We start from the raw sequence: 12,715 nt of genomic DNA, 5'->3' as shown, positions 1-12,715 counted from the left end.
CTCCTGTTTTGCTAAAAATTAGTTTTTCTTCACTTTTCAAGGGTTCTCTAGCCTTCCAAACTTCTTTATCTTCTATTTAAGAGTGTTAACTAGTAATTAGTCCCTAAGACTAATAGAGATGGGATGGTGAAATAAATTGGTAAATTTATGCATGAGTTTAGAAGACGGTGACTTAGACCTGGTATGTCAGTTGGATGGTATTGTCTTGTGAACTGATGGGGAGCTGGGTTGATGATGAACTTGTGATATTGAGGTTGGACGATGAGATTTGATTATATGATTGTGATATGCATTGTTCTTCGTCGTAGGGGTTGTGACAGTCTCCCGCCTACGTTCGGATGTGAGGGTTGTGACAGACTCCCGCTCATGTGTCATGCATTATTTTGGTAAGTCGCTATGTTCCTCGGGCAAGGGATGTGACAGTCTCCCGCTTGTTGAGGTAGCGGTGCTGGTGTAGGGGTCGAGGCAGTCTCCCGCCTAAGTTGAAATGTGATGACTGAGATAGTCTCCCGCTCGCATAACATTTCTGCCACAAGAGTGAACTCGAGCACTATAACCTGAAAGAGTGTGTCGGGCACTATATCCACGGGTCAATAGTGTGCAGGGCACTATATCCTGGGCGTGGTAGATTCTCTACTATAAGAGTGTGCAGGGCACTATATCCCCGGCGTGGTAGAGAGGCGACATTCCCGGAGATGTGTCGGGTTGGCATTTTGAACCGACAAGTGATATCACGAGCCAAATAGGATAGAAATTCATCATATGCATCTTCTACGTGCTTGCTTGCTTTGATTACTTGAGTTATACCTATTTGAATAATATGCCTAAATACTAGTTGATTTACCTGCTATATATGTATACTACTTGTGTTTTACTTGCTTGCATTATTTGTGATTGTCTGGTGCTAAGGAGACTTGGTAGGCAGTGCCGATGGGATCGCGTGGAGGGTAGGTTGGTGAAAGCTGTGGAATACAGCAGTGTGATTGGTATTAGTTAGAAATTTCCTAAGTTTAGATAACCCCGTGTATGGTTTATGGTTTAAGTTATTTATTTTGTTAAGTTTGAATATCAGTATCGATGTGAAGTTCTAGGATTGCCTTTGGCATCCCGGAACCTTACATCTTATATTTTGGGCAGTGTTACCATACTGAGAACCTCCGGTTCTTATACCATATATTGTTGTTGCTTTTTAGATGCAGGTCGCAATCCACCACGGTGAGTTTGCAGATATGGTGATAGAGCGGAGGATGATCTTCCTTATGTTTTATTTCACTTTATTTTTGTTGTAGTATTCTCTCACCTTTTGTATCTTTAACGTTGTTGCCTTAGAGGCTTTATTTCTGAAAAACTTTGAGAGACATGCTGTTGCTATTTTAAACTTCAAAACTCTATTGTATTCAGTTTGACTAGCCGGCCTAAACTCCGCAGGTTGTGACTAGTCCTCTTTTTGTAAATCATACTTATATATATCTTATTTATTTTAATTATTACCTTGTGTATCTTGGAGCTATCTACAAGGTTTCATATATATTATGTCTTGTTCTTTTTATGCCAACGCATTTAGTTATCATGTGTGAACGCTTCGCATTTTGAAATTCCGCTTTATGCGACTTTGAGCTTTTATTCCTTCATCGGGCTTCTAGTATTAGTAATTCTTTCTATATATATAGTATGGTATGAGCTTTAGAACTGTCGTGGCACTTTGTTATCCTTTGCTTTATGGCTAGATGTAAGGCTTAGGGTGATAGGGTGTTACAATATACAACTCAACAGTGAACCAAAAGACAAATACAAGTCCTAGTTCTCCATGGTCAACCTTTAAGAGGGACAAAACATGTTTTTATACAAAATCGAAGAAAGTACATATATAACTAAGTACATAATTTAAAAAGACCAAAAGACAAGTCTTCGCTCCCAAGAAAACAAATCCAGTATGCTCAGCGAGGCACATCACGTCCTGCATCTGAAAAATAACAAATACGTATGGAATGAGAACCGAGAATTCTCAGCATGGTAGAGGTGCTCACATAGATAATATATAAGGTCCTGAGAAAGCCAGAGGCATTCTTAGAACTTTAACACTCAGATTTTTACTTAAAGATTATACTAAACTAGAAATTTGGTACTCTATCTAAGGGATTCTATTTCTAATCTAACTCCTTATCTTCTACCAACTCAAACTTCCTCATCACTGGTAGAACTACCCTCAGCGTCACCTCTGCTAGTATGAGGGATCTCTCAGTCGTAAAGACATATAAAGCATATAAGTAATACACAATTAAAGAAACAGATACAATATTTAAGTCATGTAGCATATAGACATATATAAGCAATTAGACAAACCAACATATGCATACTCAAACAAAACATACAAATGTACATGATGCATGTCTGCTCTATGACCGATGATATCATCTGTCAGTTATCCAACCAAATTCGACATGTCCGTTAGCAAACCTTGGACAGTCCCAGTGATGCAAAGCACAAGCATATGCATATATATATATATATATATATATATAATCAATAATCCATCATGTGGCTGGGTCAAATGTACCTCAAATCTCAACCTGGAACCCGTCGGGGCAAGTCACTGCATTTGCCCAGGGAGACTAAGATTGATCATAAATACCATCCTAGAGCAAGTCGGGTGATTGTTGTATCTACCCAGGAAGCTCACAATCATCTCAACCTGGAGTAAGTGGGGGCACACCACACCCTTTCATTTACCCACTGAGTTCAAACCATCTCATCCCGGAGCAAGTGAAGAAAACCACACCCTTGCATATACCCGGGGGGCCTTAACTAACCAACCTGGAGCAAGTGGGGCGAACCACAATCCTTGCGTCTACCCTGGAGGTATGTTCTCATATGTCCAGGAGGAACAAAGGAGGGGATCCTAACCTCCCACCATCTCATTGGAGGTGATTTTACAATTTCATGAGAAATAAGGAAGGGAATCCTCACCTTCCACCATCTCACTAGAGTCGCACTTTTGAGAAAGTGTGCTCAAGATCAAATAGTCATATTCACAATCAAATCACGCCCAATATTATATTTATAATTCACATATAGTTCTTCAAACTTATCTCCACTAATACTCCGAAATCTTCTCTTTAATCAATTCAAAACACTTCATGAAACTACTTCAGTTGACCTACCCACAGCACTCTGTAACCCTAAATCTATAGATCTAAATGCAAAACAGAACTACCTTCATTTATTTTATTAGTACTCTCTTGCTCACCCTAAAAAATTTAAACACTAGCTAGAAAATCTCAATTGATAATTACAGAGGTTTAGAAAATTAGAGGAATAGTTTGAAACTAAAAAAATAACATTTTCAGAAAAAGGAGTTCTGCGTACGCATACCATGTCCACATACGCGGAAGTATGAAATTTGACCATCTCACGTATGCGCCCCTTGTCTGCGTATGTGAGCCCTTGGGCAGGGAAACATCCTCACGTCGCATAGCGTTGCTCACGTACGCGAGCCTATCATTTGGCCCATTCCGTATACGCATGCACATGCCCGTGTACACAAGACGTCTGGCCAGAGCCCAGGGTCCATGTCATGTGCATGTTCGCGTACATATGCCTGTCAGAATTTGCAAAAGCTGCAATGTTCCGAAAAACCAGTTTAATATTTCCAACTTTGAACGCGCATAACTTTTTTGTTAAAACTCGTTTTTGGTCTGTTCTTCGAATGGTATAAACTTCACGGATCCAATTTTCGTTCAAAACAAGTTTCACAAAATTTGGGATTTCAAAGGCCAAGTTATAGCCCGCCGAAGTTGGTGAAAAATCAGCTTATACCAAAGAAATACCAAACCTCCAATTTCCAAAATTCTCAATTTTAAACTAAAGTTTCATACCCTAAAACAACTCCAACAATATTCAAACCATACCCATATCCTTTCCATATCTCCCACAACTTTCATAATCATTATCAATTCTCACAAGCATCATCCACATCAATCATCATCTCATGGTCATAATAAACCCAACATTTTCAACAAAACTACTAAATCTTAACAAGTTCACATAATTCAACCTATCCTATGGTCAACTAACCTAAGTTTTCACGTAATATTGTACATTATCTATGAGAAACCAAAACCATACCTTGGTCGATTCCTTCTTAAGCTCAAAATGCCAAAATCAAAGCTTCTAAGACTCCAAGTCAAATCCAATTATTCCAACCACCCAAGGTTTGTTCCAAGAGCTCCAATTTGACAATTCAACTCCAATTCAACATAAACTCAAGCTAGTTTATACAATTCATTAAATTAGCACTAGGGTACACAAAATTGGACAAACCACAAGGGTTTAGAGTATTCTTACCTTACCCATTGATGATTGGAGTAAAATCCAACAGTTATCCAATAGTAGATTGCACCTAAAACTCCAAAATCATCTAAATCACTCAAAATCTAAACCGAATTCGTGGAAAAGAGGGAAAAAGAGAATTGGACATGAAATATAGAGGTACATACCACTTTGTTCAGATAGAATTGAAGAGCTCGATGAGATGACTGCGTGACCATAAACGGCTCGTCAATCAGAGCTCCGAATTAAAAGTTATAAGGATTTGAAGTTGGAAGTGGAATAAGGGGTTAGGGTTCTATTGGTCTTCTCCCTTCTCACCGTGGACTCCCCCTTTCATAATGAAATTTGAAATATTGTGTCTGCAAGTGGGGAAAAGGCTTATTTGGGTTGGGCTTTGGGCCCAGTTCAATCTATTTAATCTGTTGGCCCAATTTCAAACCAAAACCTTTAAAATTAGTGTTAAAATTTGTGTTTTAAATACTTCTACTTTTTTAAATTATAACATTTAATTTTTTAATTTTTTGAATAATATTTATTTTATTAGCTAATTGTTTGTAAACTTTTTGGGGTTTACATTATATGCATTAAAGAATAGAAAGAATGATCCTTTGGTAAGGAAAGGTGACCCCCAAAGACAAGATAATCGAAGTAATCTTCGGTAAGAGAATGTGATCGACAAAATTTTGGAATAAGAACCTTCAGTAAGAGAAGGGGTCTCCCATCAATTTTATACATAGTTTGAGTTCAAAACACTCCAAGTCAAAATAATGTTAAAAGAATGCTTAAGAAAAATTAAGGTCAATTTGATACATTGCATAAGAGTTTATATCACCAAAAGATCGTTTTCTTTTATGTACAGAGAAATTAGGAGAATGTCAAGAGAAATTAAGTCAAGATTTATGTGTTTGCATTTTGTATGTTTTAACATTATAGGCATTCAGTCTTGAGTCACATATGTCATAACATAAGAAAGAAAAATTTAAAAGCCACACCACTCCAATTAACAAAGACTTTTAAAAATACTAATTGAACCTCATCATTGCATCATCATTATTTTTATTTTAAAATTCAGAGTAGATGGAGATGGATACAATGACACCACATAAATAAATTATTGAGAAATTTTTGTTTATTCTCACCCCTCTTCCCGTACCATCATCAGAAATGACACAGTGCGAAGCAATATACTACTTGATTGAGTTGAAAAGACGTGTACACTATAAGATGATTAGGAACGGATATCAAGGACATAGATACAGAACGTTAAGCACTTGCTCAAATTCATATTAAAGATAGAGAATAGGCGATTGTTTTAGTTATAGTTGTACAAAGTACGAGAATTAAAATTTTCTGCGTGTCTTGTTTTATCTTTATTGAGTGACTCAATTGTGGTTTTGATGTTTGTTTTTCTTTAGAGTAATATCCCAAATAGGTCCCCAAGAAATTTACCATCCGATAGTTTTGCCCCCCACAAAATTTAACTAAGATTTCGACCCTGAGGTTCTCAGATATCCACCAGATACGTCCCCAAAACTGTTTGATCCTGTTAACGTGGTGACGTGTCAGGTTAACTGCGACATGTCACTTCCAGGATATTTTGGTCCCCATCCACGCTGGACAAAATGACGTTGTATTGGAACCAGGGAAAAAACGACGTCGTTTCGGAGAGGACAAATTCGTCCCCACTTGGACAGATAATGCAAACGGCGCCATTTTCATGTGCGGGACCTATTTGCCTTATAATAGTATCTTAGGGGACCTATTTGACTTATAATTCGTGATGTTACACTCAAATACTTTCATTGTCCCTGTTTGTTAATATTGGAAACACAGGCTGATGTATTTGAACTGGTAGCATGCAAGAGCCTAATCCTCCCTCTCAATATACTCAAGTTGACAATTTTCCCTCAGATGTGACAAGAAATGTCTCAAGCAATCCAAAGGTATGCCCCCTTGTAAGTGGCTTAATGTAAGCAGTTGAACTCTGTGTGAAACATGGTGATAACAATACTGTTTATTCCAAGCTTAGCTTTCTTTTAGATGTCCAAAGGAGACAGTAATTAGGGCCAAGAATTCGAGGAGTGTTAGTGCTGAGACAATGGCAGCTGCAACCAGTGGCACAATATCTAAGTTGTTCAAATTCATTCCAACACCAGGGTTGAACCAGTCTTTCAAGAAATGATGCTTCTAAGAATTAGTGTGAAAGTTGTTGTCTTAGTTATGTTACCACCTTTTGTTATGTTGGAGGAAGAAGACTTTATGTTGTTCAGAATGATTTTGCCCCTGGTTCCAATACGACGTCGTTTTGTCTAGCATGGATGGGGACCAAAATGTCCTGGAGGTGACATGTCGCAATTAACCTGACACGTCACCACGTTAACCGGATCAAACGGTTTTGGGGGACGTATCTGGTGGATATCTGAGAACCTCAGGGTCGAAATCTTAGTTAAATTTTGTGGGGGACAAAACTGTCAGATGGTAAATTTCTTGGGGACCTATTTGGGGTATTACTCTTTTCTTTATTTATATGATTATTTGATATGAGTAAATTTTGTCATTGTTTTTGCCTTTATAGCATAGTACGCCGATTTTCCGTGTTAGTATCACTAGGTCCACTTATATTCCCTAACTAGTAATGATTATAATGATCAAGACTCTCACTATTTTTAAATGACTTTTAAAAATAAAAACTAATTATCCACTATTTTTTTTATAAATTATTTTATATAAAGATTTTATTTCAAAAATTTCATAAAATTCAACAACCAATATAATCTAAATAAGGCTTAAACCTAGTTTAAAAAATATTAGAGTATTACATATACTAACCCTGTAATTTACTAAATCTTCAATACTAAAAGCAATGCAATTTATAAATTTTGAATGATATAAATTGAACATTGAACATTCTATAACAACAAACACCCATAAACATTGAACCTCAAATAAATACAGCAAATATGCATTAATAAAGTGAACCCACGATGGTTAGCTGCGACAGAAAACCATCACAAAATCGATCAAAAAAGACACAGCAAAGTCATGCAGTATAAAGTCATGAAGCAAAATAGTAGAGCAAAGAGCCAGAGAGTGAGAAACGACAAGCGACGACGAAATAGGAAAAAAAAGGTAGGAGAAACAGGTAAATGGCAACAAATGGTGGCAGTAAGGCGGATGGTTGAGATGCGAAGCAAGGCAAACTAATGAGCAAGAGAATCGGATCCAAAGACGATTAGAGTAGACGAAAGCGTTAAGTACAATAGAGGCAGGAGATGTCGACAACAACGCTAATAACGGTGGCAAACAGCACCAACACAGTGGTCGGCAATAGGGAATAGTGAGAGAATAAGAGTTGGGACTTGAGAGAGTAAGAAACGGCACCGTTGAGAGTCAGAAAGGAGTGCGTGTTCTATCTACGTGAAATCCTACATCTGAAAATAATTTTTCTTTGTTTTTTGGCAAAACGACTCCGTTTTGGATTATTAAAGGCAAAAAATAAACTTGCAAATTCATTTCTAGATTCGCAAATTTGACTACCTAAACTAAGTTTACTCAAAATTAAATCTGTGTCTGAATTAATTCGATTTCACTACCTAAATTCGTAAATTCATATAAATATATATGGGTTAACTCACGAGTTTGACAATAATAATTTTAAGTACTAACACATTTTTTTTTTATTTTCAAATCAATAATTTCAAACTAACGGCACAAGAAAACTAATCAAAATTTAAAGATTTTTACTACTGAAAAACTCACATTTGAAAGACAAACACTTATAAACTAATTTCTAATTCTAAATATCTTTCATCGGGTACTACGCACCTTAAAAGAAAAAAAAAAAAGGGATCACATCAACAATATGTTGATCTTTCAAGGGTAGATATCAGTGTGGTTCTCCCTAATCACCTTAATTATATTCATATTTCATCAATACTTGACTCTTCACTTAACAATATTGGTTATTACCTAAGTAAATAAATTCATATTTAACTAACATAATTGACTCTTGACTTTCTATATTGGCCAAGAGGCCATGCAAGTTTGATCTGTGATCATCATCATTATATCTCAGTCTATATATATATTTGCCTAATTCCATTATACCTGCACTACACTTCCATATCCCTTTTTTGTGTCTCTCTACCAAAGATCGGTGATATGGATAATTTAAAGGCATATCTTTCCTTTGTTTTTCTTTGGGTTTTCTTCTTGTCTTCTCATGTTCTAGCTTATCATGAATTGCCCCAAGGTGAGTCTACTCATAAAAATATGATTATGCACGTAACTAGTTATCCGAACAATTTAACAATACAACTAATACCCCTGCTTATGAATAAAGTCTTTAGTTCATGGCGGTGTTGTAAATCAAAATTGGATTTTTAAGTTTTATTCTTCATGATCTTTAATTTTGATATTATATAATAAAAAGTTGCTCTTATCATGGCATATGTTATAAAAGTACGTTTGTATATATTATATATTTCACCATTTGATTATAACATGATTTTGCATTATATTTTCTTGATTCATTAAAAGAGAGAAAAACAGAGTATAATTTGAAAGTTCAAAAGAGAAAAGATTCAATAAATGACTGGGTTTATCCTTCTATTGGTTACAATCCTACTACAACGACAACAACCCCACCCCCAGAAGCCGCCATTGATGGCTGGTCTAAATATATCGGTAAAGCACCTTTCTACTTTTTTTTTTTTTCCTGATTAGTCAGATAATCATGCATATGAAATGCTAAAGTGTAAGTATTTTCACAAAAATAATTTAATGGTTTCGTAATTAATGTTTATATGAACAAATTAAATTATCTACTGCGTTATATATTTCATACAATAATCACTATAATTATTGTTCAAGCTCTCTATTAAGAATCCAACTCCAATTCAATATTATTGAAATGAAGGATTACATAAACAAACAGAGATTATATTTTCTTTTTGTCTATTTATTAACGTATAACTTAACAAGAATTATATATCTAGAATTAACATTAGTATAAAATATATTAATATATAAAATATATATTAAAAATAATTTAAATTACAAATATATTTATACACAAATATATAATAAATAATTTAATAAGTATTTTTTGATGTGCAAATATGTAACATTTTTAAAGAACTATATATTTATAGAGTTCATCCCCCTTTCTCTTCTTCCCAAAGAAATATGTTATTGGGTAATATAAAAGAAACTTAAAATTATTTTATTTAACTTAACATTTATAATTAATAAATATTACATGTAAAATTATGATTAATTATTCTAACAATAATTAAAAAATATAAAATAACATATAAATGGTCATTAAAAATTACAAATTAAAATTATTTTTAATTAATTTTTTTATTGTCCTTCTAAGATTTTTGTTTGTTATTAATGAAAGAAAGTTATCATTACAAAATTATTCTTATAAAGCTATTAAAAAATATTATTTACATATTAAAATTAGTCACTAAACTTAGTTATTATTTATTTGTATATAAATACATGTATTGTTTAACTCATTTTTTATATGTATTTTATATTTTAATATAAAGTGACAAAGAAATCCTTGAGAATTACTATAAAAAAAAATTCTTGAAGATTTTTATTTCAATATGTGAGTTTCTAAAAAAGTACCAATAAAATTTTCTAACATAAGAGATGTGAATACACTACCTCCAAATTAGCTCCTATAATTAGGGTATAAAATTTTAATTTGAACTAACCTATCTATGTTTGCTATCGTGAAAGACTTCATTGATCTTTTTTAGGAATTAATTTGTTTAAAATATAAATTTTTAAGAGTTTATTTGTCATTTTACTTTATATTTTAATACATATTTTAAACGACTATATTACGTATACATTAAAATTAATCACTAAAATTGGTCACAGTATAAAATATATGTTGGAATATAAATATACATTGAAAATAAATTAAACCACACATAGATTTACACATAAATACATTAATAACTAATTTTTGTGGTTGATTTTAAGTATAAATAACATTTTTGTATTTTAAATTAGTGGCTATTTTGTTATAAGCTTAGCATGGTTGAAAGCTAACTATATGGTAGTAACTAATAAGCCTTCAAAATATACAGAAATGGAGAACAATGATGAGGATGCAGGTGGAGTACTCTGGCATCGCAAAATGATGAAGCCTTCAAAAACAGAAACCAACTCTTTCAAAGTTTCCAGTGCCGAACCTCCTATCATTGATCCACGCGGTGCCAAAGAAGGTTCATATTATGGCCATGTCCTTCGAGCAGAACCTCCTGAAGGTGATGGCGAAGGAGTATATAGTTCCAAAGCCGGTGGTTATTACGGCCATCTCTTACGAGCAGAACCTCCTGATGAAGATGACGGCGGAGAAGAAGACTTGAAGCTAGATCATGTCCATGGCTCTTCAGCTGAACCTCTTGTTGATCCACGCGGTGCCAAAGAAGGTTATTTTGGTAATCTCATTGGAGCAGAACCTCCTGATGAGGATCCACGTGATGCTAAAGAAAGAAGAGTAAAAGGCAAATCTGTTGTTTATTCACGTGGCGATGATGATGATGAGGGAGAAGTGACTTATGCCTATTCTACTTCCCGAGCAGATTCTCTACCTGATGAAGATCCAAGAGATAGCAAAGTAGGTTATGGTGTGCTCAATATGAATGAGAAGGTTGATAAGGAGACAATAAAGAACTAATAATGCAAACTAAAAACACTGCTATATGATGGTGTGCTTCAAATTACGACTATATGTTATATGTCCTAAATTAAATAACACCATCTGCCATGATGGTTTTATGGATATAATTTGTGTCCATGTGCTAAGTCTTATTTTCTTGTTAAGTTATATAATATATTACTTCGTTCTCTAGTTTGATCATATTGTAAGTTCGTTATTATGACTTGCCTTTGTAATTGAAAATTATGAAATAAAAGAATATTTGATATGTTAATTCAATTTTATGTTTTTGCTAATTGATAAGAGTAACATAATGACGTTCTCTTTTCAATTTTCTAGTATGTGTGATCACATAATAATAATAATAATAATAATAATAATAATAATAATAATAATAATAATAATAATAATAATAATAAGTTACTTAATTATAATAGAAGTTGTTTGATTTATGTAGTCAATTCCATCTACTAGAATAAAATTGTTATTATTGTGTGATCAGTTATGTGTTATTCCTTCTTGTTAAATCTGTTATAGCTTCTGATCTATATAAACTTCAGTTGTATTCTATAAATTAATCAAATTATTATTTTCTCATTTTCACACTCAATGTTGTCTTCTTTTTCTTTTTTATTTCCTGTACTCAGAAACTTTTTATGTATATGACTTATACTTCATATCAACTATCCCCAATCGATATATATATCTAGGTGATTGCTATGGTGCCTAAAAGTGTTTGCCTAACTTATCAAAAAGGGTTAAAAATTAATATTTAGTTTTAAAAGTATAAAAATAAATAATTATTAAATATTCAAAAGTTGCCATAAAAAATAAGTTAGGCAAAAGTTAGACACCAAGTTATAGGCACCATAGAATTCACCATATATCTATTAGAGTGTCACATGTAAAAGTTTGTTATCAAAAATATGTTATGTAAAGTCTTGTATACAAGAGTAGGATATATATTTAACAATCTCAGTGTAAAAAATAACAATACTCATTTTTAAATAATCATTCAATACGCTCATATCAGTTTTCATTTTCTTTTTTTCTCTCTGCTCACGCTTATATTCTTTTATAGTATCAGAACGCCCAAGATCCATGACTCAACTTGAAAGTATTCAAACCAATGATGATGATGCTGAATCAATACCAGTAGTTTCTACTTCATCAAATTCCAAGGATAAACCATTCAACAATCCACTAGCTGAGAAATTGTGTAAAACAAATTTCTCAAAGACAAGGGTGAGACAAGAATATATAAATTTGAGAAAGTTTCCATACCTAAAGCTGTGTAATCATCTTATAAGTCACCTTCAGTCTTGTTTGCAAAGTATGTTTCATTGGATGTTTATCATAAACGTTTTGGACATCCTACCATTCCTATTATACAAAGAATTGTAAATAAGTGCAATTTGCCAGTGAATACAATTTCTAATTCAGATTTTGTATGCTCCTCATGTTGCATGGCCAAATCGCATAAACTTCCATATACTCCATCTATGCATGCTTATTATACTCCTCTATCTCTATTTGTGTCAGATGTATGGGACCCGCTCCCATCACTTCCTTGCATGGCTTTTGGTATTATGTATCATTTATTAATGTCTTTTCACGCCATACTAGTATTTTTCTTCTCACAAATAAGTCACAAGTTTTTTTAGTGTTTAAGCAATATAAATCCTGCATGGAAAATCAATT

At 33.6% G+C, this 12,715-nt stretch overlaps 1 protein-coding gene across 2 annotated transcripts; it reads left to right on the top strand.

The window, feature by feature from the left end:
• Window positions 1–8,420: 8,420 nt before the first annotated feature.
• On the top strand, window positions 8,421–11,288 carry LOC112767216 (uncharacterized). Of its 2 annotated transcripts, XM_025813102.2 has the most exons (3): window positions 8,425–8,581; window positions 8,869–9,015; window positions 10,440–11,288. In XM_025813102.2, the coding sequence occupies exons 1-3, from the start codon at window positions 8,491–8,493 to the stop codon at window positions 11,030–11,032; spliced, it is 831 nt and encodes a 276-aa protein (XP_025668887.1). In that variant the 5' UTR covers window positions 8,425–8,490; the 3' UTR covers window positions 11,033–11,288. The 2 variants fall into 2 exon arrangements, with proteins under 2 accessions (XP_025668888.1, XP_025668887.1); XM_025813103.2 differs by lacking the exon at window positions 8,869–9,015 and having other exon boundaries at window positions 8,421–8,581.
• The last annotated feature ends 1,427 nt before the right edge of the window (window positions 11,289–12,715 follow it).

This window comes from Arachis hypogaea, chromosome 17 (genome assembly GCF_003086295.3).
Source record: "Arachis hypogaea cultivar Tifrunner chromosome 17, arahy.Tifrunner.gnm2.J5K5, whole genome shotgun sequence".
In the NCBI taxonomy this organism is placed as follows: Eukaryota; Viridiplantae; Streptophyta; class Magnoliopsida; order Fabales; family Fabaceae; genus Arachis; species Arachis hypogaea.
Note: the sequence above shows the minus strand (reverse complement) of the source record. Positions and strands in the feature narration are given on the sequence as shown.